This window comes from Belonocnema kinseyi, chromosome 10, assembly GCF_010883055.1.
Source record: "Belonocnema kinseyi isolate 2016_QV_RU_SX_M_011 chromosome 10, B_treatae_v1, whole genome shotgun sequence".
Taxonomy (NCBI): Eukaryota; Metazoa; Arthropoda; class Insecta; order Hymenoptera; family Cynipidae; genus Belonocnema; species Belonocnema kinseyi.
In genome coordinates this window covers 93,368,643-93,386,640 of record NC_046666.1, presented here as the reverse complement: position 1 = coordinate 93,386,640, position 17,998 = coordinate 93,368,643, and the positions used below count along the sequence as shown (strand labels likewise).

The window sequence follows — 17,998 nt, the reverse complement described above, 5'->3', positions numbered from 1 at the left end:
GCGCGCAACCCAGGCATTTATATCGTCTCCTACCATATTCACACGGACATAGACGTGTCATAGTATTGGACCACGTCTCGTTTCAGATCTGGGATCACTGTACCGAAGCGTGAAGCTGTAGTAAATTTTGGTATAGTATCTTGATTTGGAACGGAAGTGTCTCTCTCTTGTCGCTCGATCAATCCGCAGTCAGCTGCCCGATTAGCGCGTCCCTTACTACAGGGTGCCGAGGCTTGCCCTTCCGTTCGCGCCAATGCAGCGAGTATGGTGGGGAAAGTCGGGTCACTCTAAGTCGAACGTATTTGGGCACCGAATTGCCGGGACCATGCTTGGTTAGATCATGGTGTTTTCCTATGGGAGTTGACCTACCCTGTAACTATTCCTTCGTGATTCTACATGTTAGTTGCTCGACATCGACATGGACAGGTTTATAACCTCAAAGATCTCATTTGACGTATGCAGAGGTGTCTAGTGTGTAAATTAGCTATTGTCGCATTTAAGCAAACACAATCAGGCTTTGAAGTAGAAATGAGTGATGCAGAAGCACAAGAGGAGGAACGAGAAGTTTTACTTTCAATATATGAGGGAGACCCAGCCTTTAAACAGCTGACGCCAACCAAATATCAATACAAGGCATAATTTTCGATATTTTACTTTCAAACATCAGTACATTTATTTATTTGCCGAATGCGTTTGCTGCCGTGTCAAATTCGCCCGAATGTTTGAATATGATGCACGTGAAAAATATAAATTTCACAATTCCAGTCAATTAGTAACATTATCACTTGCTAAAAATTGAGTTACTTGAAGGCATTCCAAATTTATAATCTTGGCATTCAAATTTATGAATTGGAAACATTGCAAAATGAAAGATTTAAAATCGGAAATTATTCAAACTGAATCGAACACTGTAATGTTTAAAAATTGGAAGTAGTCTGAATTGAACTCAACGTCAAAAGTGCTAAAAGTTCCATAATTTAAATTTGAGCCATTGTAGAATGAAGAAATGTCAGTAGAACACAGTTTTCAATTTGTAACGTCTACAAAACCTAAAATAATTGTCACTTATAACTCTTTCAATTTAAAAGCTTTTGCAATTTTACTTTAAAATGTTTCAGGTCGAATTGTTTAATATTAAAACCTTCATAATTACACTATTTTTAAAGATGAAGAGTTTAATAGAAGTATTTAAAATCGAAATTAAATAACTTGATTGAAGGATTATAATTTGGACAATGCATAAATTCAGTCAAGCTACTGTTTTGAAATTATATATTATTAAATGCTTGCACTTAAGGGCATGCTCTTCGGTGACCACGTGACCAAACTAGTGCCCGGTTATGAAATTTTTTTTGGTGTTCACTGTGTCCACAAGGTTTGAGATAGCGTGTTTAAAATTTGACAGATTAAATAAAAGGCACTAAAGAACGTTTGTATACATCAATATGTTTATAATTTTAAAAAAAGTTTATAAGTTGATGAAATAGGATATTTTCATTCGAGTTATAGCACTTTGCAGATAATATTTGGTTTGATGCATTTCAGATTGTTTGATTCGCGTGCATGGAGCACTGACACAAATTTTGGACTAAATCGTCTAAACCTTAAAAAAATTAATATAAGCAATAAAATTTGCACATTCGTTGCCAATAAAAAATTTAGTATCTACACACACGTAATCTATCATTATTTTTGGAGCATTTTTAGCGATTTCTAGTGGGGAGAAAAAGAAACTTTGAACGTCGATAAAGTCGAGATCACGTGACTAAGTCAAGGAACATCTTAGAACGTGATACTCCAAAATCCGTCCAAGTCTCATCTTGAGAAATGTGAACCTTCAGAAAATAATTAAAATTTTCTAATGGTCATATATTCTTGTGGATTTTTTGTGCTGGTGTGAAACAATTCTAAGAACAAAAATAAAATTTCGCCCGGGGGCGAAAGACAAGGCAAGTCCGACGCTGAGTCCCGCTGGTTGGGTCACTGTCAACAATAGTTATCAGCTGATCGATTCAACGTCAATAATTATGGAAGTTGGTTGGAGAACTCCGACGAGTAAATTTTAGCACATTGCTGGCGTTGATATTCTCCAATTTGAAATTTATCTTTTATTTTTAGGACCAAAAAAATGAAAATCATTTTACACAAAAATTTCATGAATGAACTTATCACTTGATCTCGACTTTATCGACGTTCAAAGTTTCTTTTTGCTCCGTTAGAAATCGCTAAAAATTCCCAAAAAATAATGATATGTTACGTGTGTGCAGATATTTATTTGTTGATTTGCAACGAATTTGAAAATTTTATTGCTTATATTAATTTTTTCAAGGTTTAGAATGATCCGCAGAGTGGTATAACTCGAATGGCAATTTCCTATTCTATTAATTTATAAATAAACTTTCTTTAAAATTACTAATATATTGATGTATAAAAACGTTCTTAAGTGCTTTTTATTTTACCTGTCAAAGTTTAAACATGATATCTCAATCCGTGTGGACACAGTGAACACCAAAAAAAAGATTCATAACCGGGGACTAGTTTGGTCACGTGGTCACCGAAGAGCATGCCTTTAAAACTACTGACTTTGTAATACATGAATTCAGTTTTGATTTGCAGTGAAGGCTCCAATTTGCAGTTAAGTTTGAATATATTCATAAAAATGTTTCAGCTTTAAAAGCTCCCAATTTTTTAATTTGAATGCCCAGAAAAAAATGCTAGAAAACCTGGGAATAATTTTTTCCTTAGATTTCAGTAACCACCGTGAAATAAGAAAGGTTCAAAAGGTTACTCAAATATTTTGACTTATTTAAAATTAGTTGAGAGAATTTAAGGAATAAAATAACTAAAAACTAATTTACCTTTTTTCTTTAGTATGGAGAGGATAATGACATTAAGTCGTTTTTACTGGAGATTTCGTGGGGTCCTAATTATCCGACGGAAAAGCCGACTGTTAACCTAGACACGTTTTACAATAAGCACATGTGAGTATATTAATAATTCGTGATCGAGCCAGTTTCAGTATATCTTGATTTTATTAAACGTAAATTGATTGTGATACACAGTGTGCAGCAAGTGAAAGATAAAGTAATTGCTCATGTTGAGTTTGAAGCTGAACAGTGGCTGGGAAGTGCCATGACTTACACGCTTTTCCAATCTGTCCAGGAGAGTTTAGCTGAGCTGTTGATAGCTCAACCCGATACCCTTAGTCAACTTGAATCAGAAACTAGTAATCTTAAAATTTCCATTGGAGCTCAGGTATGGCAAAAAAAATGAATTTTGAACTCATGATTTTCATCTCTGAAAGAGAGCAAAATCTTCAGTATACACTTTTAAACTAATTATTATATTGTGCGCGTTTACATGTAAAAGTGACCATATTATCTTTATGTGGTTAGATTTATATATAGGGATATTAAACGACTTTACACCGCGACCGTGGAACACTTTAGAAAATTTGATATAGTTACTTTTATTGGTTTAATTAAAAATTTGCTTACAAGAATTCGTATGACATTCTTTTCTTTTGAGATTTTTCAAAGGATTTTTATGTCATAGAGTGACAGTGAAGTTAAGTTTCAGATTGTACATTTAATTTCATTTTTTTTCATATTTAAGCGGATTTTATATGGGAAAATATATGGAGTCTTTAAATTTCAAGTCCTTCATTTGTTGTAAAATATTCGAATTATAAGGAACTAATTGAAACAGAATATTAGCTTTTCTTGTTTAGTGTATCTTAGACTAATGACTGAATTAATTTCAACGCAGGCAAGCAGTCTCATCAAGTCACAACCATTTGTCCCTCAAATATGTTGTTTTTCAAATAAAGGAAGACGACACATACCTTATGGTTTTGACAAAAAAAATTTTACAAGATGAGTATTTGAATTTTAAACATTGAAAACGCGGATTATAAAAAATGGTAAAATTTTTGTGTAAAAGTGTGATGGTTTCTTTTATCTAATGTCTATATTATTCTTTCTGATACTGATAGAATTTCTCTTTCAAAATCCGTTGAACCTTTTTTTTAAAGTTCAAAATTGTCAAAATGGCAGCGGTTTTTCTAGAAATATTCAGTAAATTTACTCAACAACCACACCGTTTTTTTTCTCTTGCTTTTTTCTATATATTCGTTCTAATTTAAAGAGTATATTCCGTGTAAGTTTGATGGTAGTCTTGGAGAAAAAGATTTTTTTTTGCCAAAATGCCACATGATAGTCAGAAGTCAGAGGAAAAAAAGAACTTAATTCAACAGGTTTAACGTGTTCGTGGAACAAGAATGAATGTTGTTCCTTTGACTTTTTTATTGTCTCGTGTCCTTGTGGCAAAAACGTGAATTTTTGTTTTACAGACAAAAAATTGTTCCCTTCAAGGCGCGGTCACAGGGAAATCCATCATGTAATTTACTTTTTACATTAGGACGAATTGGAAGAAAAATCGAAAAAAATTGGGGTTTGTGAGTAAATCGATTTTCAATATTTTTAGAAAAATCGCCGCTATTATAGCCATTTTTAACTTATCTTTATAAACTTAGCAACAGGTTTCGAAGCACGTGATATTCTAGCAGAATCAGAAAAAAGAAAAAATATATATAAGATGAAAAACCATCATACTTTTTACAAAAAATTATACCGTTTTTGATGATCCGCGTTTTTAATTTTTACAATCCCAATAGTTATGACTGTTGGCACACTTGTGTGAATTCGCATCAGATACATTTTTGTATGTACGTTAACTATGTGTAATATATGCACAGAAAAAACAAAGGATAAAGTTCACATCGATTCCAGGTGAAAGATTCCATACAACAGAAATGAACCTTGTCAGTTAAACTTTACACGAATCAAAGATACATTCGAATATGGATTTAATGTTTCCTAGAATTTACGCCACACCTCTGGGATGAATGAGAGAAGCTGTGGGAGGGGGTTCGCTCAGGCATGACAAAACAGGAACGTCGCGGTAAAGCGCTGTACCCTAACGGCCTATCGATGTAACTACTTCTTGACGTTACGCCAGTTAACTCGAAGCGGGAAGGCACTCGCGAATAAGTACGATGGCGAGCTCACGTCGAACAGTAGCGGGTCTCCGATGCTTGAAGCCGATGGGACTGATTCACTGATCAGACTATTTCGTGCGATCGATTGAGCTTGTCTCTGACCTTGAAGATAGCGCCATCTGATATGAGAATATATGTATATTTAAAAATTTGTCATAAGGACAAGCGCAGGATTTCGCCGCGAGCGGGTGCCAATTTGGAAAATTACACTCGCTCCCAGGGAAATCGCGGTAAAATTTCAGCCACAACCACGTCTCACGACCGTGATATAGGTGGTTACAGTATGTAACGGAATCAATATGACGATCCGGCAAAAGTCGTGCACCCTGAGGGCACGGAGCGACCTAAGGACGACCGCCTTCTGAATTTTTACCGCGAATGTTTTAGCATATTGTTCACACGCAGGGATGCTTTTCAGGCTACTAACCAGTGAAAGCTTGGCACCTCCAAGAGGGGCCGATGATAAGGACGATTAGTTTGACAGAATATTCTGGGTACAATCGTAGCAAATCCCTTATGAGGTCTCGATACCTCTCTTTCTTTTCATTCTCCTTGGCTATGATGTTTTTGTCAGCTGGTGCCGAAAACTCGATAACGAACATGGTTCGCTTCTCGAAGTCAAGAAGAACCGTGTCAGGCCTCGAGTGAGCAACAGAAACAATTGTCGAGAGTATAAAGTTCCAGTATATGCGGCACTTCCCATTCTCGAAAATTGACTCGATTTCCCTAGGAGCATTTAGAGGGGCGATATTAAGGTTAATGCCGTAAGAGTGACAGAGATGGTAATAAAGCACTCTTAGTGCCGCATTGTGCCTTTGAATGTAGGTTGTTCCCGCGTGAGTTGGACAACTAGATAGTATGTGAGCTAAACGCTCGTGGTGTGCATGGCGCGCCCTGCAGCTATCATCAGGAATGTCTTGGCTCAAAATGTGGCGACGGTATGTTAAGGTGGAAATGACACCGTCTTGGCATGCAAAAAATGAAACCCTCCGTACCAGACTTCAATCCGGGCGATTTAAGGAAAGCAAACGTTAGCTCACAAGACATTGACTGATCCTTCACATTTCTGTGGAAGATACCGTGCATCCTTTTATCGAGGAGCTGTTCACGAAAGTTTTTCTCTTGTGCTTTCTTAATCCGAGCTTTCAGGAGTGAGTATTCGAGATAGATAAGATTTGATGCATTTTGCTCACCCCTAATACTGAAGTCAAGTCCGAGTGTTTCAGCAGCCCCCTCCACTGCTTTGTACTGAAACGCTCCATTTTAAGAAGAGGGTCTCTTCCATTTGCAACTCTATGTGCTGTACCCAGAATAATCCTGTTGTGAAGACATTCAAGACTCAATATTCCGCGACCACCTTGACGGCGTGAGATGTACAGTCGCGGAACGGAAGACTTAAGATGCATTCTTTTGTTCATGTGCATAACCTTTCTTGTCCCGATATCAAGAGCTCTGAGCTCGTTCTTCGTCCATAGAACTACTCCAAATGAATAGAGTACTACTGGGACGGCAAGCATATTCGTTTCGGATATGTTGTTCCTCGCCGACAGTTCGGAAGACCAAATCTGCCGGATGAGACGTTTGTATCTACTTCGGAGAGTATCCTTTATAGATCTCACATCCTAAATGCGGCTCTGTGCCACGCCCAGGAACGTATAGGTCTCTCCAGCGCAAAGGTGTCGTATAGCGCTTCTATCAACGACCTCAGGATCTTCAGGGATGCCATTAAGTTTTCCTCGCTTCAAATAAACCTTGGCGCATTTGTCTAACCCAAATTCCATTCCAATTTCCTTAGTATATCGTTCGACAATCCGATCACCCGATTTTTTCCAGATGAGATAGCAAATCTGGTTTTCCAAAGCGGCATCAATCTCTCTATGCACATAACTATTTGCGGATGAACCTTTAAGATTTCCAAAAGACAGACGATAAGTCTATGGGAGGTCGAATCGCAAGCTTTCCGATAATCAATCCAGGCCATCGATAGGTCACGCTGGTAGAATGCTGCATCTTTGCAGGCAAATCTATCGATGAGCAGGTTCTCCCGATATCCGGCTACGCCTTTCTTTGAGCCTCGTTCATAAATTTCTTGCTACACAGGTTCAATTGCCCGAACAATCTCATTATTTAGGGTAGCTTTGAATATCTTATAAAGTGTATTCAGACAAGTGATTGGCCTGTAGTTCTTCGGGTCTTCATCCCTCTTAATACTTTTTTCACCTCCTCGGTAATGATGGGTGGGCATTCTTTATCAGGTGCTATGAGGGCAATACATAACTCCTTGAAGCTATTTATATTTTCTGAGTCTTCGTCCAGTATATGCTGCACTTCGTAGACTTCTCTCCAAAATACTTCGACCTCCTTGTCTTGGAAGAGTCGAGATGGGTCAGAGAGAAACTGTTGATTTTCTCTGACCCACCTCTCCCTCCGCTCTAGACTTCTCTTAGCGTCAGATAGTATTCGTATTCTCTCAACAATATGCTGCCTGATGGTCAGCAGCTTTGACTTGTTAAGTGTGCGATAACGGGTCCGGAGTTCGCGCGCGAACTTTCGAACCGTGGCGGTAATATTCCTGCCAGATGTGATGTAGTCAATCACACACTGAATGCGGGACGCGTACTGTCTTGCCCAGCCTATCTTTATGGCAAGTTGATGCATTCGTCTTTTGGTCTTATGATCAACTGTTGGTTTTGTTTTACGGTTTGCATCGGCCAAAGCTCTCGCTGCATTATACACACAATAATTGATAGCCCAGAGGTCAGATTCTCCGGAAAAGTGTCCACGAAGCTCGACATTCATTTCAGCCAGATCTTTAGGCTTGAGAGAGTTGCTGCGAAAAGTGCGATAGCTCCGGGTTGTTTCTCGCACCACAGAGCATGCAGCCGTGCCATGTAATCCCGTTCAGGGGCCACATTCGCATCGTAGTTCTCTAGCAAGTCGTGACTCAGTCGCTCTGTCCACCCAAAGGTCGCGAGATCCCGCCGATCCATCGCATTGAATCCATTTTCATTGGCTCCCCCAGCTCTAGATTGGTCGGCATTGTTAGCCGACCCATTGTCGGGAGCCCTGCGCGTTCTGTTGTTTTGAACCGCACTTACTACAACTATGTTTGGTGTTGTCATTGCTGTTCCCACGAGAAGCTAGGAAAAGGGGTTCGTCCATCCTTTTAGAGCCCCGCATGCAAGGAGCAGAAAGCCTTGGTACAGGGACCCTCTATCCGCAACCCGAGGACGCATTCAGTGGCTTTGTCATAGGCCCTTCGGTTTGATTCTAGAGCAATCAAAACCGAATATATATATATATATATATATATATATATCACGAAGTAGTATCTCAAAGTGATAGTATGATCATTTCGAAACAAAAAGACCTGTGATTGGAACAGAATCGGACCGCCTATGTATCTCACATCATAGAAATTGAGATCCGATCGTCTTCAGATATCGGAATCCTACTACAGTGTTTTCTGATGTAAAAGTATCAAGTGTTGTCGTATTTCGTACGTATTATCATTTCGTACCCCGATATTTTAATTAGAATATCTCTTGTGTTTTGGTTCATTAAGGAATGCCATTTCCCTGGTTTAAATAGTAAAGGGGTGTTAAAAAATCCCTTTATATTAATTCAAAGACATCTTCATACTATGCACGCTTCCTCTACTTATTTGAAAGTGATAGCATACCGTTACAATGGACTTCTTGCATGAAATGAGATAAAAAGATATTTTGATTTCTTGGTACCTCATTATTATACGCGTCATTTTTCGCCAAATGCATAGATTGGGTATATGTGACGACAAAAAATCCGAGCGTTTTTTTTGCTAATAATTGAGTTGTTAGTTTCCGAGAAATCGGGCTTTCGCTCGAGATCGCGTGAAAACACCTCCCACCACTGCATCTCGCGTCTCATCTATACCCCGTCAGTGAGCCGCGTCTACGACGCCACTATATACATGAGAATAATGTGGTAAGTGGAGAGGGAAGACTTCGTGAGTCTTCCCTCTCTCCTAAAAGTCGCGTCTATCGGGTCGACTTCGACCGGTCGCCCTGAAAAATCTCACTTTTCAGAGTAAGTCACCTTTGATCGGCGCACGTCACATATGTTTGCAACGTTATTCTTCGCGGCAAAAGTCGAAATACCTAAATTATGAAAATTAAAAAAAAAAGTGAAAATGCTTTTGTAAACATCCATTTCAATGTGTAAGTGTCTCTAAACGGCTTTCATGTATTATTACCAAATAATAATAATAATGAATAATACTTGAAATATTGTGGCAAGTAGCTTCTGCCATTGTCGACGTGTTTTTTTTGTTTTGTGGTAAAAGAATAAAAATTTAGTTCGGATCTTTATCCTCCCTAGAATCACATCCAGCCACAAAACACTTCTTAACTAATAAACTACCTTCTTTATGATATTCGCTGATTTCTAAATCCATTCTTTGTTTATATATTTAACCCCACTTGATTCGGCTTTTATTTTCCATTTTTCGTGTTTAGGCATTGATAAGTTAGCTTAAATAGTCAGCTCGATCAGCTGTCATGTATAAAGCCTCGACGACCGCGAAACCTGATTGGTCAAAATTTTGAAAAGTATCGTGGCAGCTAAAGTGGTCTCATTAGTGCTCAGTTGTATAGCTTAGTGACGTCACAGCTGTTTGAATGTGACCAAATAGACGTAAAAGAGAAAAAATTTAAGTATTAGAAATCTAAAAAAAATGTATATTATCCACAGCGTTATTCACTGCTTCAAGTTTCTAAAAATATGTTCATCTTATACCATGCAACATCACCATTAAATAAAACATCTTTAGTGATATAAGTTACTAAGAAATGATGATTTGCAAACTAGGACGTTTAAGGTATGAAACGGTACTGTGTATACCCAAAAAGTCGTTAATCCTTCCAGTTCGTGGGTATGCACTCTTTTGTTTCTGTAAGATTGACCATCAAAATGTGAAGGTTTCAGCTAAACGTATTAAAGAGGTTTTGAGGAAAAAAATATTTTCACTAAAATAATCATTTTTCTATTAAAATACATATAAAAATAGAAACTTTGACAAGTGCTTTTCTTAAAAATGTTAATTTTTCTTTTTAATTTTTGCTCTGCACGTTAGAAAATAAAACTAAAATTATATTTAGAATTTTTTACAAAAAACAATTTACTTTAATTAATTTAAAGCGTTAAAAAATCAAGTTTAACCATATTAATGTTAAGTTTTGTTAGAAAAGTTTATTTATGTCTGAAGATTTATGAACTTGGTTTCGTTCTTGTCAAGTAATCTGTTGATACATGAACTGCCGTCAAAGATAAGAATATACGTAAGTAACTTTACGGCTTAGGGTTATTGACTTATACCTGACAATATAAAAATCGATTTAAATGACGATGTCACTCATGTATGTATTTACTTGTGAGGGTGTAGAAAAACGCTATGCACACGGAAATGGTGAAACTTTTCAACTACCCATTTTTTAAATTATATGTACCTTTTTAAAATGAAGGAGTTTTTATTTAAAATAGAATTCCCATATAACAGAAATATCATTCTCAAAATTATAATCGACTAATTAACATGTTTTTGCAGGAAGAGACCTTGAAAAAGCCAAAAAAAGAACAATTAACTAAATCGCAAAAGAGGCGGCAATGGAATCGTACAGATGGAAAGGGTGAGAAACCTCGAGGTTGGGATTGGGTAGATATTGTAAAACACTTATCCCAAACTGGATATAAAGATAATCAGGATTCCTAATTCAAGTTCTACATGTCATTTTTGTACATGTTAAAAGTGTAATATTTTTTTTAATTGTTGAAAATAAATTTTTTCTGCATGTTTATCTTAAACATGACTTTCTATTTCTCATTTTTGGAAGATTTGCTTTCTCATTTTTGGAAGATTTGCTATATTAAACATTATTTCATTAATATAAATAACATTAATATTTTAATATTGAAATTTCTTTGTATTTTCGGATCGTCTAGAAATAGGTGGGTTTTGAACAATTTCAAATTGAAGTGCCACATTGCCAACATTGAGAGTGCAGTGACTAGATACTTCTAGATTTTTGAAGATCATCTTATTTCACTGAATATTTTTATAAAAAATATGTTTTGTTATAAAAAAAATGGGCACCTTGTGCATCTCATGATAAAAAATGCGATATTTTCTTCATCAGATTTAAAGCTATTAAATTCAACGTCGAATGAGCTTGATCTGAAAAAATGTCATCAATTCTATAAGGGAACATTATGGACGATATTATTTTTTCAGTCTAAGTCAAGTGAATATTTTCATAGAAATTTTTTATTTTTGAATAAGTTTAGTTTGTAGTACAAAAATAACAATTATTTCTGCTTTAAGTACGGCAATTTTTATCTTTATTCCCTTTTACACACTTTTGTCATCCTCCCAAGAGCCCCTCCATGGTCCAATTGGCAGAAAATGAGAGTCTATTGTCCATTCTGAAAAAATGATTTTTTCAACACTGATCTTCAGCATTTTTATTACGACTTTTATCAAACTAAAAAACTCCTAGTCACCTGTTTCTTTAAGCTGAGAAATGAAATCTTCGCAATTCCGGAAAACTTCGTCCTCAGACTCCAGATACTTGATGAGAAGAGACTCGCCAAAACAGTTGACATCCAGATTATCTTTTTTTAATGAAAAAATACTCTGTAATTGAAACCTTTTATGAATTAAGGTATTTTTATTAGATATGCTGAATTCAATTTCAGAGCCTATTATAGTTTATGATCCTTAATAACATTAAAAATACGTCATTTTAATCTTTAATATTTTACTAAATTTTAACCTTGTTTTTGTATTCAGGAAACCATTCATAAAAGTATCTTCCAATGCAATAACTATATAAATATGCTCTGATTGCGTCGGTTGAGTTTGCTTCTTTTTTCAAGAAAACCCAATTAGTATTTCGGCCAACATCCATACACGCAAAAAATTTTTCCCGGCGAATGAAATTAGACAAATAACGAATATATCCTTCATTCGGAACTATTACTTGCGATACATTTTGAAAGGAACAACCCATTTTTATACGGAATCCATACTTGGCTTTAACTAAAAATGAAAAATAAGGCATAAATACAAAATGAACAAGTTCCTTCATTCTAATGAATATGATATAATAATAAAAAACACACCTAAATTTTGGGTAAAGAACACTGGTTCAAGTTTATTGACCTCATCTGGAGTAGGAATGCGTTTTTCTTCATCATATATCATCATGATTAAAGAAAGTCTGTTCTCGTTTATCGAATGGAACCGTAACGCTCTTACTGCAGAATAGTTAGCGAAGAGGTGTACAAATACTAAAAAAGCATACAGGAGGATGAAAAATCTGAAATTTGTTTTGTAATAAGTTATAAGAGTGTCTTCCAAATTTTTGGTTGCGATAAAATTAGTAAACAAAATTGAAGAAATGCAGGCTTCACAATAGAGAGAAAATGTACGCTGGGACTACAGTATTACACTATATGACTCGTGACACATCAGCACTTTAATTTTATATTTTACTAACTTTAAAATCGAATTGGACTATAAAATCTTCTACAGGAAGATGAGTTAGGTGACATTCAATAAGACGGATTTTCATGTTAATAATAATAATTAATTCAAATCTGTTTTTACTTAGTTGCATACAATGACTTCATTTTGATAATAAAGTAAATAAATAATTTGTTTGGATAACATTTTTCATTACCTATTCTATTTTTTTTTGTTACGATATGAAACTGCAGAATACGTTTAAGAGGAAAAAATGTAATCATTATTTTGTTTTGAAACGGAAAATTCGGGATAATATGGATGAGACTTTGAAGTCGATGGGTCCTAATACAAAACACCTATCTTACGCGGGTCAATTCTAAATCCCCTAACTGTACCGCACCTCTTTAAAAACAACGCATCTGTAGCGTGCACATTCTAAACCTCATAACTTTACTGAGCCCACTTACAAACAACGTAACTCGATTTTTCCCTTCTTTCAGTAGAGCTCACGTTAATCTTCACAATTCTGTTTCGTTTCAAATCGAAATGCAATCGACGGAAATGTGAAGTACTACATGTTTGTGAAATATTACAAAGATTTTTTATATGATTCTAATACAAGATAACTTATAATATGAATGATATAAAGCAATATTGTCTATGGCATAACCGTAGCAGTGCAAGAGAGTGTATGTTTCAAAAAATTTGAGCTGCGTTTGTTCATAAATTTAAGCAGAAGTAAATATTTATAATGTTTCTACTTGCCTATTTTAACAGCAAAATAGGCCAAATCGGCTTTTTATCATTCATACTATAGGTTAACTTGTATTAGAATCATATAAAAAATGTTTGTAATATTTCAAAACCATGCAGTACTTCATATTTCCGTCGATTGCATTTCGATTTGAAACGAAACAGAATTGTGACGATTAAAATGAGCTCTACTGAAAAAAGGGAAAAATCGAGCTACGTTATTTTTAAACGGGCTCAGTAAAGTTACGAGGTTTAGAATCTGCACGCTACAGATGCGTTCTTTTTAAAGAGGTCCGGTACAGTTAGAGGATTTTGAATTGACCCCCCCCCCCCCTCGCGTGACACAGGTTTTTTTATTAGGACCCATCGAAGAGCTCGAATGCTCAGAATTTACCGAAGAATTTATAGAATATTATAAAATTATGCCTTATTCAATAATCATTTTTTAAATCAATATCTTCTATTTATTATTTTAATGCACACTTACTCTTCACGCAAATGCGAAATTATCCATATCCCGAGCATCGAGGCAACTAAATTAACAAGTGTTTCTTGACTGCCATCTTTTGCAGAAACATCAGCCATATTTCCTTGTAACGCCTAAAATAATTACCATCGTATATTTAAAAATATAAAAAAGGCATTCACATGTATATTACTTTTGGAAATTATCGGTTCGGTTAATTTCCAATTAGTTTTTACTAAATACAATTGACATTTTTTTCTACCTATATTAGTACGAAAGCTGACTAAATTCTGTGCCAAGTACAGTAGAAGTCCGATAAGTGTACATGCCCCTTAAAACGTCATCACACGTAAGGCACGCACACTAATTGTGGTTTCCCACTACGTGCGCTATTTTGCTAATGATTTGCGCCCATGATTTACGCACGCGCACACCTAATATCATGCTACTAGAAGTGGCATCCGATAAGTCCGCAATTCCTGGAATTTTCCGCCCCTACAGCCCCGAAGTTGGAAAGTTATCGGACTTGCACTGTAAGTCTAAGTTAAGTGCAATGTGTATTTAGAAACAAACACATTGTAGAAAAACATCAATGCTCTTTTTGTAAATGTTAATAACTCCAAAAATAATTAGGACTTTTCAAAATTTCTAGGCTTATGTGTTCAAAAGGTAAAGGCCGTAGATGGATAAGCATGGTCTGGGTGCCTCCGCTCGGATGTGATCCATGTCACGGGGGTAATTGGCTACCCGTATAAGATGAATTTACTCTAAGTATCAAGTGCAACATTTTTTCACAAAAGTTGTAAACAGATGTTGAAAACTAAAAAAATCACATTTTGTTGAAAGCGGGTTAACCTATCTTGATGGTTAAAATATAATTATGTTATAGAGGGTACTAAAGAGTTCTGAAAAAATTCAAGATGTAATTATGTTGATTATAAGGGGATCAAAATATTACTAAAATTTCGTAAAACTTCTTTTAAAGGAAGTAATCGTGGTACATCAACCATTTTCTCCCTGTATCATGCTCATATTCAAGTATTAAATATATATTTATAAGGAAATGATCGAAGAATTACTTCAGTTAAAAAAACTGGTAGGCCCCTCGTATGTATGCAATTCCATAATAATGAGGGGCCAATTGAATTTGTAGTCATGGCCTAATAATTTATACGCAATAGTGTAATCAGAGACAAATACTAAATCATTATTCCATTAAAAACACAGTTTCTCATGAATTTCCCAGTTACAATGCCCATTGACGCTAAGTAGATGGACAAATATTTCTTCTCGATCGTTAATTCTTGACATTCGCCAAAGTAATTTCATGTATGCCCAGAATGCACCACCTGGGGGTCGCCAGTCAGATTACCATCCCTTACTTTATACAGACAATATACATCCTTTATTAATAACTTGACAAAGCATATATACAGAGTGTCCCAGACTCAAGTGTCCGAACTTTTATGGCTGTATACAAATAAAAAATTCCTTTTCCAAAAATCAGTTGAAGTTTTAGTTTTTGAGTAATAAGATATGTAAGCTGGACCAATCAGGAGCACGGGATAAACAGTTGTGCGTGGGTGAGCGGGAGTCGAATGCAATGTAGTGACCGCTGTTCTCTCGGCGCTCTCTTCAAAACCACTGTGTTGGGACTAGCGCTCACGCACGCACGGCTGTTTATACGGCGCTCCTGATTGGTCCAGCTTAATATTTTATATTGTAGGAGACAATAGGGAGCATGTATTGGTACCAAAGATATAGACATTGAAGGTCGAAGTGAATGTTTTGTAATGAAAACCCCTAGATTTGAACGGTAAAAAGTAGTCACCACAAATTAAATGAAGCCGATTAGGATCCTTCTCACATGTGCATGAATTCATTTTTTGCGATAAGTAAGGTACACTCATCTCGCGTAATGAGGCCGGAAAGAAGCATGAATATCAGGGAAACAAATGCCTCGCGATGGAGTGTGAATTCAGTCGACCGCGCTAAAGAAAAACAAATGCCTACCACTAGACTTCGATCGGTCAGGACAGACAAGCATTCATTCCCGTTCGAGAAGCCGACTGGATCGGACTTGACGATCAGCGCTTCTGAACGTATGGTTATCGTGTTTTCTCTTCATATGAATCGCTTTAAATATCTAAAATGGCTGATTACCCTTCAAATGAAATTATTGACATGAATATGGTTTTAGAAGAGTGTCGTGGTGTTTATGCCCATGCGGTCGCACTTTATGCCGAATATTTTCCATACACGAATGTCTCGAATACGGTGACAATGACGTCCGCAGCCGAACAGTTTTTGCTATGATCCACCTAAATACTTACATTAGTTCTCGCGAAATTGAAAGAGAACCAGGAATACCAAAATCAACGGTTCTCAGGATCCTAAAGGCTCTCAGATATCATGGTTATCATATAACATTAAGCCTATATTAAGTCTATGGGTTTCACATCATCGTGAGTTGTTCACATTCGTTATGTTTTTTGGTGAGGCTAAATTTAAAAAAACTGGAGCTTTAAACAGACAACCCCCATTTTGGTCAGATACTAATCCACACTGTTACAGAACCGCTGATCACCAACATCGTTTCAGCCTCAATGTTTGGTGCGGAATTGTGAATGGCTATCTGATTGGTCCATATTTTTTCGATGACACTGTGAATCCATTCAATTTTTTAGAATTATTGTGAAACCATTTACCTGGCTTACTTGAAAATGTCGATTTCGAGAACAGAACAAGAATGTGGGTGCAATTAGATGGTACACCATCACTTCACTCGCGGATCATAAGGGCATTTCTAAATCGAAGATACCCAAACCGATGGATTGGATGTGGTGATCCGATTCCGTTGCCCCGTTGGGGTTATTTGAAAAGCGTTGTGTTTGAGGAGTCGCCAACGACACGAGAAGATATAATGGAATCCATACGAACAGTTTGTGCAGCCATCCCACATACTGTTTTGCTTTCGACTATAACATATTTTCTGCGGAGAATTGATTTGTGCATTGAAGCTAACGCTGGTCACTTCGAGCACATACTCAATGAATATTTGTGAGATTAAGTGTAAGAAACAAGGAAACTCACAGTAATCAATCACCCCGGGAACTGAAAGAGAAGGGGACTCAATTTGATCAAGCACCTCGTGTAGTGAGAGGCAAGGGGACTCACTTTAATCAAGCACCCGGAGTAGTGCGAGGCAAGGGGACTCACTTTAAACCAGCACCCCAAAGGAAACATAATCCTATTACGTTCACGTCGTTGTTCCTGGGTAGCGCTAAAAATAGGAAGTTTATGAACTTAAAAAATCTAAAGTCGTCCATGCTTGGTCTGTTAATAAATCTTTGAAAGTTTATTCGACCTCCATAATACACGGTAGAAGCTTCTCAATTTTGAATCGATAGAACTTGAGTCATTTTTGCATATTTGATTTTCAAGTGCCAATGACACGGCCTTGACAAATGTAACATTTTGCACGTAAAATTTTCCGCCTTTTCCAAATCCGAGTTCAAAAATAGGGATTTCCATTACAAAAAATTCACTTTTACTTCAAGCTACCTTGAAAACCGCATTCAAGGTCAAGTTCTTTGGTACCAATTCATGCTCCCTATTGTCTCCTACAATTTTTTTCAAAAAACATTTTTCTATATGTAAAGTATATTCTGAGATATTGCTCGCTATGCCATTTTCGCCTATTTGACTTTCATCTGCCCTTGAAACAACCTTGACCAATATAAAATCGTATACGTAAAATTTTCCGCTCTTTTCAAATCCGGGGTCAAAACTAGTTGTTTCTATTAGAAAAATCACTTAGCCCTTCAAAATTGCTTCCAAGATCAAAGTAATTGGCACAACGACTGTACTCAAAATGTTCGGTTAAAGTAATTGTCCGTGTGATCGGTGCTCCCGGAGGTGTGAAGCTATCACTGGTTCGTAACCTTAAAACGATACCAGCGTGCCAAAGATATGCCAAGGCACTTGAGAGATGGATGCAGGAAGGTGTCATCCTTGGATCGCCTCATCTCCTTAAGACACAGAAGGGTTTCGCCGGCCTCTCATTGTGATTACATTGTGCCCTGTGACCACTCATTTCACGGTCGTGAGATATGGTCAAGGGTGTGATTTGCCGCGGTTCTACTGGGAGCCGGTGTCATTTTTAGATGACTGTTGATCCCAGTAGAACCATGCAGTGGTTATTTAATCCTTTTTA

At 36.6% G+C, this 17,998-nt stretch overlaps 2 protein-coding genes across 8 annotated transcripts in view; one reads left to right on the top strand and one right to left on the bottom strand.

Moving 5' to 3' along the window:
- Window positions 1-233: 233 nt before the first annotated feature.
- The window catches only part of LOC117181826 (RWD domain-containing protein 4), a 25,457-nt gene continuing 7,692 nt past the window's right edge, over window positions 234-17,998 (top strand). The window contains exons 1-5 of one of the 4 annotated variants that reach the window (XM_033374821.1): window positions 237-633; window positions 2,872-2,981; window positions 3,063-3,255; window positions 10,644-10,725; window positions 11,045-11,338. In XM_033374821.1, coding sequence (XP_033230712.1) covers window positions 457-633; window positions 2,872-2,981; window positions 3,063-3,255; window positions 10,644-10,725; window positions 11,045-11,055 — 573 coding nt within the window. In that variant the 5' untranslated portion in view covers window positions 237-456 and the 3' untranslated portion in view covers window positions 11,056-11,338. Of the gene's footprint in view, window positions 634-2,871; window positions 2,982-3,062; window positions 3,256-10,643; window positions 10,901-11,038; window positions 11,339-17,998 lie in introns of those variants that run through there. The other 3 variants (XM_033374820.1, XM_033374818.1, XM_033374819.1) reach the window with 3 other exon arrangements.
- LOC117181824 (RUS1 family protein C16orf58 homolog) overlaps window positions 11,343-17,998 on the bottom strand; it is a 22,196-nt gene continuing 15,540 nt past the window's right edge. For all 4 annotated transcript variants that reach the window (XM_033374814.1, XM_033374816.1, XM_033374817.1 and 1 more), the window contains exons 5-9: window positions 13,804-13,916; window positions 12,218-12,414; window positions 11,869-12,134; window positions 11,597-11,729; window positions 11,343-11,518 (exon numbers count right to left, since the gene is read on the bottom strand). In XM_033374814.1, coding sequence (XP_033230705.1) covers window positions 11,445-11,518; window positions 11,597-11,729; window positions 11,869-12,134; window positions 12,218-12,414; window positions 13,804-13,916 — 783 coding nt within the window. In that variant the 3' untranslated portion in view covers window positions 11,343-11,444. The remainder of the gene's footprint in view (window positions 11,519-11,596; window positions 11,730-11,868; window positions 12,135-12,217; window positions 12,415-13,803; window positions 13,917-17,998) is intronic.